General features: G+C 42.5%; 1 protein-coding gene across 1 annotated transcript; it reads left to right on the forward strand.

The window, feature by feature from the left end:
- The first annotated feature begins 1,583 nt into the window (after positions 1-1,583).
- On the forward strand, positions 1,584-13,835 carry LOC132070171 (interleukin-1 receptor type 2-like). Its single transcript, XM_059466808.1, has 9 exons — positions 1,584-1,609; positions 3,175-3,305; positions 3,402-3,660; positions 5,787-5,961; positions 7,325-7,499; positions 8,815-8,880; positions 9,599-9,734; positions 12,101-12,246; positions 13,532-13,835. The coding sequence occupies exons 1-9, from the start codon at positions 1,584-1,586 to the stop codon at positions 13,657-13,659; spliced, it is 1,242 nt and encodes a 413-aa protein (XP_059322791.1). The 3' UTR covers positions 13,660-13,835.
- Positions 13,836-16,305: the final 2,470 nt, after the last annotated feature.

The following is a 16,305-nucleotide window of genomic DNA, read 5'->3' on the forward strand; positions in this document are numbered from 1 at the left end:
TTTTAATTGCACGAAGTTTGCTTAGCCAAACTGGATAACAGAATAAATTATGAAGTCCAAGAGATTGCAGTTCTTGGATGCCAAACATTATCATCCACAGAGCCACTATAACAGGGTAAATTCCTCCAGGAGAAGCAGCAAAATCTGGGAGCTGCTACAAGAAGCAGGCACATTAACTGCCCCTTGTAGAAATGGTGTAATCCCCATTCCATGATACCTGAATTTCCATTTCTCCTTCCATTGACTAGGGATAATGGACAGACACACCTTGCTTGTGGAGGCCTTTTGAAAGTTTCTGTTGCAAGGAACTTCCAGAAGACTAGATATTTCTTTATATTTTGATTTTTTTATTGGCATGTCCAAGAACAGCAAAATCCACCCAACTGTGGCAAGGAACTGCATGTAGCCCTGGTGTGGGAAATATCTATCTAGTGAGATGAGCAACGAGTGAGACGTATGGGGAATAGTCTGGTCTTCAAGTCAGGAATTTCACAGCTACGCTCCAGCATCTTGAGCTGTATCAATGAATCATCAGCAGAGCGAAACCACAGAATGACACCAGCTTCCCTAAGAGAGTTTCTCTATATATATAGCTGCTAGACTTGCACATTTCTGTTTATAAATACTCAGTGATAGCTAACTGCAAAACGATGTGGCCTTCTCAGCAGACATCTACTAAAAAAATATAAATTTCTTGCTCTCTTTCCTTTCTTCCTGAGTTATTCTAAACCAAACTTTTGCACCTCCAGATAAACAACTGAAACTTGAAGGACAACTGAAACCTGAGCAGTCCTCACACTGCTGCATGAGATCAAGATATTTTATGGATAAAAAGAAAGCTAGGGCAGAAACCTTCTGAAGAAAGCTGTTGAAAATTGCTGATCCTTCTTAAATGTATCCGATGATATTAGTCTATCTGGGAACTGCAGTCCATCAATTGATTACCCTCTTCTAAAAGGCCAAAATTGCCAGAATTCATAGTGGTTTTCTTACTCGTCCCCATGAGCCTGGAAACCATAATTTGCTTTTGCTGTTCCTTCTTTATAGCGCATTGCAAGAGAGCCTTAATGCGGGCTGTCACACTAAAATGGATGTTATGAGAAGAAAGGGGAATCAGCACATTTGTGATTCACCAGGGATCTGGGAAATCACAGAAGATTTATGAACAGCTTGATAAACCACAAAATGTGAAGACTGCAATTATTTAGCTGCTGACTATGCTGCAGTGCACCTTTTGTTACCCATGAAATTTTTTACTTGAGGTAGTGTGCGAAATAGTCATGTGAAGACGAGTGTAGGCAAGCTACCATTCGTCAGAAAAGGGGGAAATTAGTCATATATTTAGCAGTCATTTCCCCTTTTTTTTGGGAAATCCAAACACATATTTTCTCTCTGCCTGTGCCTCTGTTTCTCTTATCCTCGCTCTACGGAAGGAAAGAAAGTTGGATCTAAAACGTTACTTGGTTTTGACACAAATCTGATTGGGCAATGAGAGACAAATTTCCGCTGTGTGTTGAGCTCAACCCTATATAAGGTCCTCACCAGGAATTTTCAGTCTGACAGTTTCTTTTTGTGAGATGCTTATGGCTGAAAGACTACAGAAACACAGGTAAGTGAATCTGATTGAAATCTGGGAATGAAAACCTTCCCTAAACCCTCAAATGGCTTATGGAAATTGTTAGTTACTAAACCAAAGGGACCAGAAGGCTCTGAACAGAATAACCAAGTATTTTTGTCAGGATCTGAAGAGAGAAACTCATCTGCTACAGGGTATCGATATGAACCGTGGGGCTTGTTAATGCCTCTAGCACCTGGTTCAGGGGTAGCTGAGAGAGGCTACAGCTCCATACCAATTCCCTGGAAACCCAGGCAGACCTAAGAGTATGACCCATGGTTATGAAAGAGTGCTATTGAGCAAGAGGTTGGTTTTGTGGTGTTGTACAGATGACAATAATCTGGAAATAGTTTATTGTAGTCAAACGATCAGATGTCAGGTAAGTACAACTACTAGAACAGGAAGAAATTTGGATTAAAACTATGGAAGTATGAGCATGAAGGGATACAAAAAGATGTCCAAAGATGTATACCTATGAATATGGCTTTGTTATATTGGTAGAAATATTTCTTTTGGTCTTGATTTGAAATAGTTGTACAGTCATTTAACATTCATCATAGTTTTAAGATAATGTTAAATGCATGCAATTTCCATTTCTTTATATAAAATGGAAATAGTATAATGTATCATGTGGATATGTGTACTGTATTTCTTATAAATTCCTTATACAGAGCATAAACTAGTGCCTCTATCCAGCATGTTTTATAAATTTTTGCCCATGGCACACCAAGGTAAAGCATAATCAATCAAGAGAGCAGCAGGAGCTGTGGCCTTGTGGCAGAGCAGAAGCATTCAGTGATGTACACAGACACTGCCATGCCTATGTCAGGTCCATACAGATGACACTTGATGAATGACTGGCAGAGGAGAATTTTGTTTTCCCTTAGTAGCCACCCTGTCTGATTTTCAGGACAGCTTGTTCAGGGTTTTCCTTATCTTTTTTTTAGAACAGATGGTAATAGTGTCCATGCTGAAAGCTTGTGCACCACCAGCAAGATGGGTATACATGCCATAGGAGTCAATGTTTTCTCAGAAATCAGAGTTTTCTCAGAGTCTCAACAGAAATATTTGTTGGAGACAAGAAAGCTTGGCTCTGCTTGTAGCAGAAAGTCTTCCTGCAGCCTGATTCACACTAGCTGGCCTACTTTGCCCCTGTGTCCACCCAAGCTACTACACTGCAGCTCACTCAAAGCAGCTGACCTGTGCCTCAGTCACATCTTACTGCAAAATAAGCAGAGCTAAATTTTTCCACCCATAGTTGTCACTCTGAAAAGCTGTGGGGACAGCAGCATCTTGTGGTATGCTCTGTTCATCTTCTGGAGTGAAAGGGAAGGACCAAAAGTGATATGCGTGTGCCAAGCCAGATGTTCTGGTTCCACAGTTCAGCCTCCATAAACTAGGGATGGAGACACCTCTCTGCTCACTGAGGAGATCACCAAAACTGAGGAGGATCACACCAAAGCTCCCCAGGTCTGCAGTGAGAAAAATAGCAGATAATTCTTTAAATAATGTTGAGTATTTTGATTATATAATCTGTCTTGTTATAAACTTCCTTGTAGATTTCAAAACATTTTCCTTCCATCCTCTTCTTCTGACTTCTTGTGGAAAAAAATGCATGGGCTCTTCTTTGTCCTGGTGATGTGCACAGTAGGTGCATCTGCTTTCAGACTCCAGCAAGTCAAGAACACAGGTAAGTGTACATTTGTCTTTTTCCTTCTGTTTCCCTCACCATTCTTTTAAATGTTCCTCTCTGACAGTAATGCAAAAATATCTCTGGTTTGTATAGAAAACTGCCCAGATCACACCGTGTTTTTCAAACACTACTATGAACTGCATGGAGAACCTGTGGTTCTGAAATGCCCTTCCCCCAGATACAAACATTTGGATTTCTCTGCCTTGACCCCTAATATCACATGGTATAAAAATGGTTCGAACACCATGATATCAGAAAGAGATGAAGATTCAAGAATCTGGGCAAAAGGAAATGCACTCTGGTTTTTACCAGTGAGGCTAGAAGACTCAGGAGTATATATCTGCACAAGAAGGTAGGTATTTAAAAGATAATCTAGTTCACTAAAAAACGGCTATGTCTTCTAAATGCATTACCTTGATTGTAAACTCCAGCTATATTCAGAGCATTTCTGGATAATTTCCTTGCTGACCTTATTAGAGAGAACAAATATAGGAAGTCAGGACCCTTAGAGTGTGTTGTGTCTCCTATAGTTACCAGTACTGAAATCTGGTAAAATGTTGACACGGGCTTGCCACTTTGACTACAATCTCATAGGAGAATATTGTATAGAGAGTTTTTCCTAGTTACCTCTGAGCCAGTCAGTGCTATGACAAGTGGGACATGCTGCAGGCAGCGGGTTTGCTGAGCACAAATACCCTTGTTGCACCTCAGATTGCCTTATGAAGCGTATATAAGGCATCGTAGCTCTGCAGTGGCTTTCCTCTTCCCACTTCCATATCCCTGGTCTTCACTTTTTTTCCGAGTCATGTTTTAAACCAGAATTTGATTGACTTGATATTGTTGCAAGAATTTTCATGAGACCCAGTGTGTATTTACTAGGCTAGTACCAGACTTGTGGAATTGCAGTGAGTTGAGACTTTAGCCATGGCTCTTTTCAGCCCTACTGGTAATTTTTTTTCTGACTGCTTTCAATCTGACAGCACACTGTACTATGTCAAAAGAGGTGCCAGGGTCTGGATTTGTTGAGGATCAAGGAAGGCAAAAAATCCCATCACCCTTAGAGCCTGAACTTCTGAAGATGTTCCAGGTCCCTGTCTCCTGCCATCTCCTGCTGCCAGCCAGCCTCTCAGTAAACCTCTGGCACTTGGCTCTGGGGTTTATACTGGAGAATATAGCTCTACATTCCTGGAGCTGCTTGTGGATAGCATGGTCTCCTTGCTTGCACAGCACACTTTGTGAGGGATGCAAGTCAGCAGTAGAAGAGATGGACAAGTTGAGAAATCATGCTCAGCATGTGGGGTTGGCCTTTCCCAAGTCTCAGCAGCAATTTCAGCTGTGGAGCACAAAAAAAGACACTGACAGTGAAGCCCAAACAGCAAAAAGTTGCAAATACTGTTCTAGAACAGAGTAGTTGCCTGAGATATTCAAGAGTGCTTTTAAATCCCCTTTTTGGGCAATTCTACCTCACTTTGTCAATATATAGCACTATAGCAGTGTTACTGAGGGATCTAGCAAAATGCTGTGAAATTTGTTTAAAAAGAGATGCAAGAGCCAAGTAGGTAACTTCATTCCTAACATTATTACAGGATTAATAAAGCACAAGCAAGTTACATTTCCTTTACAAATTACCCTGCAGGGAAGCCAGCAGATCTTTTTATCTTTAAAGGTAGCAGCAAACTATCACAGATCTCTGCTTCTGTGTTCTGTGGAGCAAATATTTTGGATTTGGGCATCTGGCCTGTATATGACAGATGGCCACAGTGCCCTGGCAATACTGTCATTCTGTCTGCTTGCAGCCCACAGCTGCTGTCCTGGAGGTGGCGGCCCAGTCTCCCTGGCTTCGCTGGCCCCTTCCAGGATCATGCACTGCCCTGAGTAAAGGCATCTTTGAAGCAGGCTTCCAGAGGTTGTAAAGGGTGGAATTTAAGCATCTGTCTGTCCCAGTGTGGTCTTCCTTAGGACTGGAAGTGATTGTCACTTGGGGCCAGAAAGAAAAGTTGAATTTTGTGAACCTTTCAAAGCCAGAACGCCTTATTTGCCACAGAAAATTATATGTACTTGCAGAAATGTCTATGGTTGTGCAATAGTAACTGCAGATGTATTGTAGTATATGCTTTAAGGTTTTTATTTAATCACTAGGGTTTTTACAGTCAAAACCTCTTCCAAGGAAATGGGGGAGGGTTCATGACAAACCTCCTGCTGTTCAGGTTAACATGTTCCTCCTCCTCACACAGTTAAAATCCTGCTGCAGCCTAAAGGTGCACGGGAAACTTGTACTAAAAAGAAAAGACTGAAGGTCTGAGGCAGATATGTGTCAGCAACACGTTTTGATTGTGCCAAAAGAACAGTACCAGTGATTTTCCAACATCCAGCCTGGTGTGATCTCAGTCTTGGCCTCTGTTAAGGAGGGAAATGGAGGAAACTAAGGGCGTCATTTGAGTTCTCTTGGAGGCTCACCTCTCCCTGCTCTGTCACCAGGAACAACTCCTACTGCGCTGAGGTCTCCATCCACCTCACAGTTGTGGAGAAAACAGCTGCTTGGGAGATTGCCTATCCCCAGGTCCTCTTCACTTTCACCGCTGGAAAGATTGTTTGTCCTGACCTGTGGGATTTTACACCAAATAGGATAAGCCTGGAGCTCAAGTGGTACAAGGTAGAACATTTACTTCCTCTTTGTGCATAGCCTCATCTCAGCTTGGCACATAAATATTGGCTTTACATTTCTCCTGAATTAAGTCACTAGTATAGTGTAACATACTGGGAATTTTGGGGAAGATGTATACATTTTAAGAAAAGTTTTCTGGGGCACACTCAGCACAGGGTGAAGTGTTTCACATGTTTCATGCTCTCACAGGCAATGCAACTGTTTATAAGGCTAGATTATTTGCCGAACTCCAGGGTTTGCCACCTGATATCAGGCCCTTCTCTTTGGCACTGTGCATCTTTTCACGGCCCCTCTAGTGAATCCCATAAAGTAGGACCTCCCAGGGATACTGCCTCTGTGTTCAGGTGGGGTAGCTTTCATTAATCAACTGGAATACACCATTTGGAAATACTGGATGAATGAAATAATGCTTGGAGTGTTCTCTTGACTAACTGCCCAGTTTGCTGCTTTTCAAGTAGGCAAGCCTGATTTTGCCTCTAAGATCAAATACAACATCCTTGGCTGTTCAATTTCACACTGGAGAGCAGGAGATTCTTCTTGCATTTCCATAATACCTCAGTTTAGCTTTTATTTACACTCCCACTGCGATCACATGCTCTGCCTTGTGCAGATGTAGCCTTACCATAGGATGCAATATACAGGCTGCTTGCAGTGCCTAGGTTATGATCTGTACTATACCAGCAAAATGTTGGTGCTCAGGACTTCCTTCAGAAGTGGGAACATAACCCACTTTATCTAAGTGAGAGGCTGCCCCCCTCAATATGGTTCTTGTTACAAATGTAAGAAAGAGCTACCCTGCCTGCATGAGGGAGAACATAATTTCTCCTAGCAGGTCTCCAGACCGTATATGAACAGAGCTTTAGGGATACAGAGCAGGAATTTCTAATATAGGGTAAGTAAGTTATGTATTTGTCTTCAAAGAAGGCCTTAGAATATTACTCTTCTGTGGTCATGTATGGAAAGTATGGATACATACACATGGATGTGCATGGACAACATTGTGAAAACCTCCATGGGTACTAAAATCTTGTGTGATTGCTCTTAAGATTACTCAAGGAAGAGCCTATTATATGTTTTTCATCTTAAAATGTGCACTAAGGAAGAGCTATGCACACACATTATAGATTAAAATAGCAATTCTTCACACTTCACACATATAGTGCCACAAGGCATTTTAGAGATGGATACACATTAAAAGAACTTGTGCTTTGGTGGGAAAGAAGAACTGCTCAGATTTCCCAGCAATAAGTGAACTTCTAATAACAGAGAGACAGAGATAATTTGTCTCTCTCAATAGATAATTAGGGTGTAGTTATCTGAGTCATAACACCAGTTACTGTCCTTTCTCCAGGATGCTCAGCTTTTGGAAGAGGACAATGAAAGATTCATCATTCTGAATGGTTCAGCATCTCTGATCATGACATCTGTGCTACCAACAGACGCAGGGTATTACACCTGCAAGATGTCATTTCCATTTGAAGGTGTGGAGTATGAAATCACCAGGACAATTCAACTGGAGACTGTTGGTAAGTATAGTATCAGATGATCAGAGGGATGGAGCACCTCTCCTACAAGGAAAGACTGAGAGAATTTGATTTATTCAGCCTGGAAAAGAGAAGGCTTCAGTATGACTGAATTGTGGCCTACCAGTACCTGAAGGGGACTTGTAAGAAAAATGGAGAGCATGAAGTCACAGGACAAGGACAAATGGCTCCAAACTGAAAGAGGGCAGGTGGAGATTAGCTATTAGGAGGAAGTTTTTACTGTGAGGGTAGTGGGGCACTGGCACACGTTGCCCAGAGAAATTGTGGATGCCTCTACCCCCCACCCTGGAAGTGTTCAAGGCCAGGTTTGATGGGGATTTGAGCAACCTGGCCTAGTGGAAAGTGTCCATACCCAAGGCAGGAGGGTTGGAACTAGCAGTCCTAGAAAACTTTTAGGAAATGTTTTGGGGACATTTAAGATTCCTTCTAACCTAAAAGATTCTGTGGTTCTATGATTCAATGATGGACATACTGAAACATTACAGCACATAAGAAAACTTCTTCTTTGCTAATGAAACTCTTGAGAGGAGCTCATGCTCAGCCTTCATCCATGCCAAGGCAGGGCTTGTCCTGGCCCTGAAGGGGTTCCCACAGCACCCCTGGCAGGGCGGGGATCTCTCCTGCAAGTACCCGTGTTTGTGAAACGGAATAATTGATGTCTTGGGGCAGGAGGGGGTTATCACTGCCGAGGCCTTCGGGGAAGCTCGGAGATCAGCCATTTGGTGGCGTCCCAGGGCGGGGACGGGTCACTGTGCCACAGCGAGGGGACAGGGCCGTGTGTCACAGAGGGGGCCAGTCCGTGTGTCACAGAGAGGGACAAGCCGTGTGTCACAGACAGGGACAGGCCGCTGTGCCACAGCGAGGGGACAGGCCGTGTGTCACAGAGGGAGACAGGCCGTGTGTCACAGAGGGGGCCAGGCTGCTGTGCCACAGCGAGGGGACAGGCCATGTGTCACAGAGGGGGCCAGGCTGCTGTGCCACAGCGAGGGGACAGGCCGTGTGTCACAGCGCGGGGACGGCGGCGGGCCCGGGGCGCTGCTGCGCAGAGCGGGCGGCAGGGGGCGCCCGTGCCCCACACGCCTCCCGCCGTCCCTGAGGCTCGGGGGACCCTGCCCGGGCCCGCCGCCGCGGGGCTCTGGCTCGGAGCGGCAATGTCGCTGCTTACCAGCGGCTTTATCAATCAAATCCTTTCCTGGGAGACGACAGATATTGGGTGAAGCGGCATGTTTCTGGTTCTGGGGCCATGCCCGCATTTTCTCTTGTCTTAGCACTGACTCTGCTCTCTTTTTCTGCCAAGAACAAGAGAAGAGAATTACCCCGATAATTGTGTATCCATCCCAAAAGACAACATCAGCTGCTCTTGGTAAGGCCCAACATCATATTTGGAAACGTTTAGTCAGAGAAAAACTGGAGCAGGTCGTCTTATGGTGTAATTTGTTGGCATAAATTTCTGTAGGTTTTTGATTTCAGTTATATTAGTTGAGGGTTGGTTCTAGAGTACTTTTTGCTTTTTAACATCTACAACCAGATGCTGTCTTCTGGGTATATAGCTATACTTATGTATAATATAGATACACATCAGTCTGAAATCTCTTTATCCTTGAGTTACAGTAATTGTAGCAATTAAAAATTTCAGAACTCCTGCAAAATCACTTTATCCCTGGAGGTCCAACCTTCACAGCAACCTCCTCACCCACAGCATCTTGAGTGAAGCTGTGCTGCTGGTTAATGCAGCTGCTCCAGAGGGGTAAATCACACAGTGCCCTTTGGGCTGCACTGTGGCAGAAAGGGCAAGGCCACAGGGACACAGCCTTGCCTCTGGGGAGTGTGTTTAGTGCAGGAATTGGTAAGTGTTGCAATAGGGAAATTATTTGGTTAGCAGCGGGAAGGACTGCCACACTGAAGGGTCTTGCTGCCAAGGAGTACAGGATCAAAAGCAATCTGGAGATTAAGTTCAGTTTTGAAAGTAGTGGTTCTTGACGTGTGTGGGATCTCCCCCTGGAGTTGGTGGTTTTCACCAAAAGAAAGAGTAGTTCTTCATATGTGTCTAAACTGTTTTTCAATCTTTTTTTTTTTGACAGGCTCCAAGATGACTCTCCCATGCAAAGTGTTTGTTGGGCTGAGCAGCCATTTCCAAACTGATGTGGAATGGCTGGCAAATGACAGCAGCGTTGACGTGGTTTATAAACAAAGCAGAGTTACAGAGGGGGAGCGACAGTAAGTCTGGCTGACAGTGCTTCCTTGTGCTTATTGTTCTAACCTGCAGTGCTGCAGGGGCTCTCAGTGCACCTGAACACCAGGTAATGAAATGTTAAATGGACAGATCTGAAGTGAAGGTGAGAGATGAGGAAAAAAATGGGCAGGCAAGCAAAAAGCCCCCAAGCCCAACCCAGTCAGTGAAATACATGCTTTATCTCTGTTTTTTGTGACAAGGTATTTTGCAAATGAGGCAACTTTGAGACAAACTTCAAGCACATTTTCATGAGCAACTGAGCTGTTGTAAGTAAGGGCTGACTGCAGTGGAAAGCAAGGAGACTTGATTCTTTCCAGTGCTTCTCTTACCTCTCTCCTTACCCCATGCCAGCAAAGTGGCAACATTCTCTCCCTCACATTCATGAGGTTCTCAGAATACACTAATGTCGCAGACATTTCTCCACAGAAATCCTTCCTTTCATATTTCTGTGTCTTCGGGAGCCAGAGGCCCCCGAAGAGAAGGTAAACAATTATTATCAGCTGCTGTGGAATGCAATAGGATTCACCTTGATTGGCTCATTTTCTATGTTTATAATTAAGAGCCAATCACCAGTTCAAGCCAGGGGACTGAGTCCTTGGCCACAACTTTGTTGTGGGTTCTTTTCTATCTCTTCTTAGCTTAGCTAGCTGCTCTGCAAACCTCTTCTATATTCTATTTAGTATAACTATAATGTATTATATCATATATTAATAAATTCAGCCTTCTGATCAAGATACAAGATTCACCGTCTCTCTCTCACCAACTGCGACCCACACAGGTCGCGGTAATACACTAAGACAACAGAAAATTACCTTGTGGTTTGATGGCTTTTGTTTTGTTTTCTAAATAGCACTGTATTTCTCCCTCAGCTTGTTCTTTTCCACATTAGTGAGTTAAACTGACTCACACAGACACCCGCTGAGTGCTACAACAGATGCTAGGCTGGCACTGAAGGGAATACTGGTGGGAGGGAGAAACAGGATGTTCCACATCCTCTTGCCCTGATTCATTGTGTCTCCCAGTCTTGAGGAGCTGTCTTTCAGCTGCCTCATACCTCAAGGCTTTTACCACTAGGAAAGGGAAGGATACCTGCTTTCTGTACCTGTGATGTGTTACCTGAGTAACTCACTACATCCAGGCACACCTCTAGTGGTTTTGTAAGTGTGAGCTGAACTTTCTGACTGAAATCTCTTCATTGAGAACCAAGTCAGCTTGTCTTGTTTCTTGTTTCATGTAGCTCAGAGTGTCCAAAACAGATCATTACCCTTGCCTGGTGGCTCTGCCTGTACTGGGGGACAGAGCCCAGAAGGTTCCTCGGGCTGTATGCCCAAGCCTTTAGGTGTTTTCCCATTCCCCACAGCATGACTGGGGAAATTAATCTATAATCTTGTTTGTATGTATAAGTGAAAATGCCAGGAACCATAAAAATGTGCTGCAGCTATAGTCTCTGCAGGCTTTAGAATAGAGCAGAACTTTCTCATTTGGACTTTAAAAAATATTTTTGTTATGCTTACCACTATCATTATTGCTGTTGTACATTATCATGCAATTGCACAAGGACACTGACAGTGACAGATGAGGTTCCTGCAGGACCCACAGTGTGTGAGACACCCCAGTTCTGCTGGAAGCCCTCATTATGGCAGCATGACAAAACAGCTCAAATGCCCCTGGGAAAACAAATTCCCTGCAGAAATCTCTGGCAAAGAGCTCCTGGGAGGAGTGCCCAGGGAATTCCATTGCTGCTGTGCATTGCAGGCTTATAATGGACAACTGCTCTGGCAATGGCTAAAAGGTGTCAAGGGACAATGTTTGTCTCCAGCTAAAAAACCACTTTCAAATAGTGGGACTCCTAAAATAATCATGTTGAAACTAGCTGGAAACTTCTTGGGCAGTTTCTTGTATTGAGCTATTGGCTTTGAGGACATGATAGACAGGAATGGTGGTTCAGTTTTCTCAGAGAACATTTGCAGTGTTATATTCTCCTGATTGTAAGAATTAACCTTAGGTGGTCAGAGAGAAGGAATTAGGTCCTTGCCCAATGCTAATGTATCAAAGATACACAGAATTCCACTTGCCTTTTCCCCATCCCCTTTCTTTAGTTTTGCAAGACAAATCCAGGTATGTTTTTCCCTCTAGACTCCAAAAGCTGCAAGACAGGCACTGCCCACTGGGACTCAAGTAGCACAACTGGGCTGAAGACAGCAGGCATCCTTGAATGCTGAGAGGCTGGTTGAGAAATGAAGCAATATCCAATGCATTTTCATGCAATGTGCTGTTAGAATGAACAGATCAAATACAGAAAAACCATCCTATTAAAATAATTAACACTTAATTTTTATTATTCTTCCAGAGAAATTGTAGAAAATGGTGAAAACTTCATTGAAGTACCACTGATTTTTGATTCTGTTGAAGAAGTGGACTTTTACACAGACTTTACCTGTCTGGCCCAGAACAGATATGGATACCAAGAACTGCCAACAAGGGTCAAGCAGGAAGGTAGTTATTTTTACTGCTTATTTTTGATAGTTTTTAATATTATTCTAATGCTGAATTAGGATCTGATCTGTTTATACTGTAAGAGCCAGTGTTGGGATAAGTTATTGCCTGGGGAAAATCTGGTTGCCTCTTTCACCTGTAGTCTTTGATACAGCCTGTTCACAAAATGCACCTTCTGTAGGTCATGTACTGACATTTTATGCATGGATAAGGATCTGTCTGTGCTGTCTTATTCTTTATTGAATAAGACTCCAATTTAGATACACTTTGTGAAATAAGTGTTCCAGTGAGACTACTGGCAAACTCTGTTTGCAGCAGAGCCAAATCTCCTCCGGTTCCTCAACAAGTAGGGGAAAAAAAGGACAATAACAGAATAAATGATTAGAGTGTTACTTTTCCTCATGCACAGACTGCTGCCAAAACAACAAGAAGTGTAAATTATGATGGGCGTTGTTACTTTGGCTCCCAGTGATGGGAAGAGAAGACCTAAACTCAGCGCAATTAATGTTGCAGTGCGATAAACCATTGGCCAAGAGCCAGCTGTACAAACAATGTGAAGCAATGCTAATTGTTTCTTTGCATGACGTCGGTGAATCACCAAAGCTTGCTCACACTCTCTTAGAAAGGCACATGAACTCCTTCAGACTTCATTATCAGTCATGACTCACTCCAGCACCCTATGATGAGGGATTTGTACTCATTTTGCTGGATCACGTGCTGCCCTTTTCTTCCATGAGCTGTACCAGGGGGCAACATGCATTGGAATAATCCAGAATGGCCTGGACAGACACTTGCCTTGGAAATTAGCTGGATTTAGGAAGCAATTCTGAGTCTTGGGTCGATTGTTACTAATTTATAAGCTGCTCTGTATGAAAAAATAATTCACACAACTTGAGGGTGGACTAATTGTTAAGTATTCATGCTCCACGAGGTGCTTGGATTTCCTGTTTGGAATGTCTCTTCTTTAAATAAACCAAGATACAAAGCACACAGCTGTTCCTGATCAGAGTTTAAGAAAATGGGGTGTATGCAAAAGACTGAACTTTAAATTCTCACTTTCTGTTGTTTTCCAATTCTTCCTCCTATCTTCATGAACACATTTCCCAGAGTGCTCAATCAATAGATCTCTTCCTTTCAAAGGTGATAAGCCCTGCTGGAAGGTTAACTTGCAGACATCCTTTTTATTGTAATTTCTCCTCTTCCAACTTGAGCTTAGAGAAATATGTTCCTGGGAGTTCATTGTTTCTTCCTGGTTTTCTAATATTTAATTTGTTTACTTTTCCAGCTGCTGGTCTGTCCTGGTACATTGCAATGATTCCTGTTGCTCTGGCCTGTTTGATCATGGGAGGGATATGCATGCACAAGTGCCGGAAGAGTAGAGCTGATAAAAGATATACAATACCGAAGGTTTAAAATCCACTTGAGTTCTCCAACTACCAACAGAAAAAAAAAAAAAACCATCCTGGCTATCTTTCACATCAGACACAGCGAACATTTCAGACCTGATATACTGTATTCCCAACGGACCAATAATAACAGCTCTTTCCCACTTTTCCCAATCTTCTGTGATCTGATGAAGTTAAGAATATAAGTTTGCATTTTTATGCTGCTTAGATGCAGGAAATCTGGTTCTATTATTTTGTAACTAGGGTGCAATCTGTAGAATTTTGGAACACAAAATCATGTTGCGGATATGGGAAGGGTAGGGAGAGGGAGGTGCTCTCACCCTTTGTAATTCCAACAGATGTACTGGTTTTTTTGTTTTTAAAAGGAAAAGAAACCCCTAAAATCTAAAAAGGGAAGCTAAGGAAGCTTGCTACAGAAGGACTATTTGACACTAGAGGGGAAAAGCAGTTTTTCTATGCAACCAGACTAAATTTATTTCACTTGAGTCTAAAAAGAGACATTTGTTTTCCCTTTTCAGAGCCGAATGCAGTTGTCATGGCAACTGTATATCTATGAACTTCTCCACAGAAAAACTAAATTTGTTCACCATTTGGATTACACATGGCTTAAATAGACTGTCAGAATATCCCTCCCCCAGAGATAACTCCATCTATATAAAAGATAACTGTACACAGAAGAATTCAGTTCTGTTTTATCTACCAATATGTTTTAGCTAGAGATTCATAAGTGGCTGTAACATGTTGGCATCTTTGCCAAGGAAAGAATTGGAGGGATGTTTAAGTGTTTTGACAGTGATTTGGCCATAAAAAGTTTTATTCCTGGAAGTGACTGGACAGATTGTCAGTAATAATGAACAGTCTCACACTTTTGTTCCTCCAGCCCTTTTGTGACCAGTCTGGTGTAGCTTCAGATTGTGTCCTTTAAATTGCAGTATGCAAATTGGTTACACAGGATGCAAAACACTGTCTGTTGGGTTAACCTAGCTGGATTCTAGTCTTGACATAAATCATAAGGGAGCAATACATAATCAGTGACCATGTTGTACTTTGAGGGTCAGAATGAGTAAAATTATTTGGTTACTTCCTCTCTTCCTTTTCAAAGAGATACCACTCATGACAGCTGAGAAATCGTTACATGATGTATAATGTGTATTATCTTCATCTGTATAGGAGGGAAGAGAACCTGCATTAAGGCTTAGGTTAGTACAGATCCATAACTGCACCAACACCTCTCCCTCTACCAATATTAAAATAATACCATCATCTCTCACAAGCACCAAAGATAAAGCTTTTTGTTCATGTAAATCATCCCAGAGGATTTTCAAACTCTGTAGGAAAAAAAAAAATCAGGAAAAACTTTGACTCCAAAAACCAAATTTTAACACACTAGAGAAGAGAATGGCTCACATCCATCTGGGACAGACCATGACCTTATACAGACCATGGCCTGCTTTCCATCACCACTTCTAGTTGGCTCTCAGTTTGGCCCAATAAATATCTGGAAGGATTTTGAAGAGTAGGATGTGGCTTGAGTTAAGAAATCTTCACTCTATTAGCAAGAACATTCATATGTAATGAGATTCCAACCAAAGCCTCCCTTTAAATACTCTAAATGCTTGTTGTGAAGATACAGGCACAGAGATTAGAGTTCTGACGCAGTCTAGGTCAAGGGCATCCAGAGAACACCACAGGACTCACTGCTTCCAAGTGTAGAATATGAAAGATGATAAGGACCACAAGTGTTTTATGGGCAGATGGGAAAAAGGTGGATGCAAGTGTGGAGAAGAGTCAGTCCCCTTGGATATCTGTTCTTTGAAGGGAGAAAGTTGTGGATGAACAGATTAATGTAGGAGGGAACATTGAAAATTTTCACTTATTTTCAAGCAATTGCTAGTCTGTACCTAGAGAACAAATTAGGTTTGTCAATAAGTGTAATGTTTAAACATGTGATTTGCTCTTCCTTTCCATCTGTATCCTCCAAGAGTAGTATGATCACACACCTGGCTGTAGGTGCAGGGCTGGATTTCACAGAGTACTGGAAAAACCCAGAGCTTTTGGTATACAGAGCACTGATGGCATAAGGATCCTTCTTCAAAACCAGAGGAGGAGAGAAAATATGGATATAAGAAAAAAATTAGGTATTTAGAGAATTGCTGTTACATACTCAGAGGCATCTTGAATACAAAAGGAAAGAAAAGAAACAAAGGCTATTACTGCGCCTGAGTGGGCGCAGCTGGTGAGAGAGAGACGATGAATCCTGTTTCTTGAATCAGAAGGCTTGATTTATTAATATAAGATATATAATACATTATTACTATACTAATAGAATATAGAGAGAGGTTTTGCAGAGCAGCTAGGCTAGCTAGGAAGAGATAGAAAAGAAATCCACAACAAAGCTGTGGCCAAGGACTCAGTCCCCTGGCTTGCACTGGTGATTGGCCCTTAATTATAAACATAAAACATGAACCAATCACCAATCAAAATAGGTGCCCCTGTTGCATTCCCCAGCAGCTGATAATAATTGTTTACCTTGTCTTCGGAGGCCTCTGGCCTCCCGAAGACACAGAAATCCGAAAGAAAGGATTTCTGTGGAGAAATGTCTGCGACAGGCTTTTCTTTTATGAAGTGATATTTGCTTCTCTGACTACTAGTA

Source organism: Ammospiza nelsoni, chromosome 2, assembly GCF_027579445.1.
Source record: "Ammospiza nelsoni isolate bAmmNel1 chromosome 2, bAmmNel1.pri, whole genome shotgun sequence".
Classification (NCBI taxonomy): Eukaryota; Metazoa; Chordata; class Aves; order Passeriformes; family Passerellidae; genus Ammospiza; species Ammospiza nelsoni.

What these genes read in the sequence shown, in the direction of transcription:
- LOC132070171 (XM_059466808.1), top strand. Translation starts at nt 1,584, where the DNA reads ATGGCTGAAAGACTACAGAAACACAG. An exon ending in TGGAGCTCAAGTGGTACAAG is followed by an intron (nt 5,962 to 7,324) that starts GTAGAACATTTA and finishes TCCTTTCTCCAG; the next exon opens with GATGCTCAGCTTTTGGAAGA. An exon ending in AACAAGGGTCAAGCAGGAAG is followed by an intron (nt 12,247 to 13,531) that starts GTAGTTATTTTT and finishes TTACTTTTCCAG; the next exon opens with CTGCTGGTCTGTCCTGGTAC.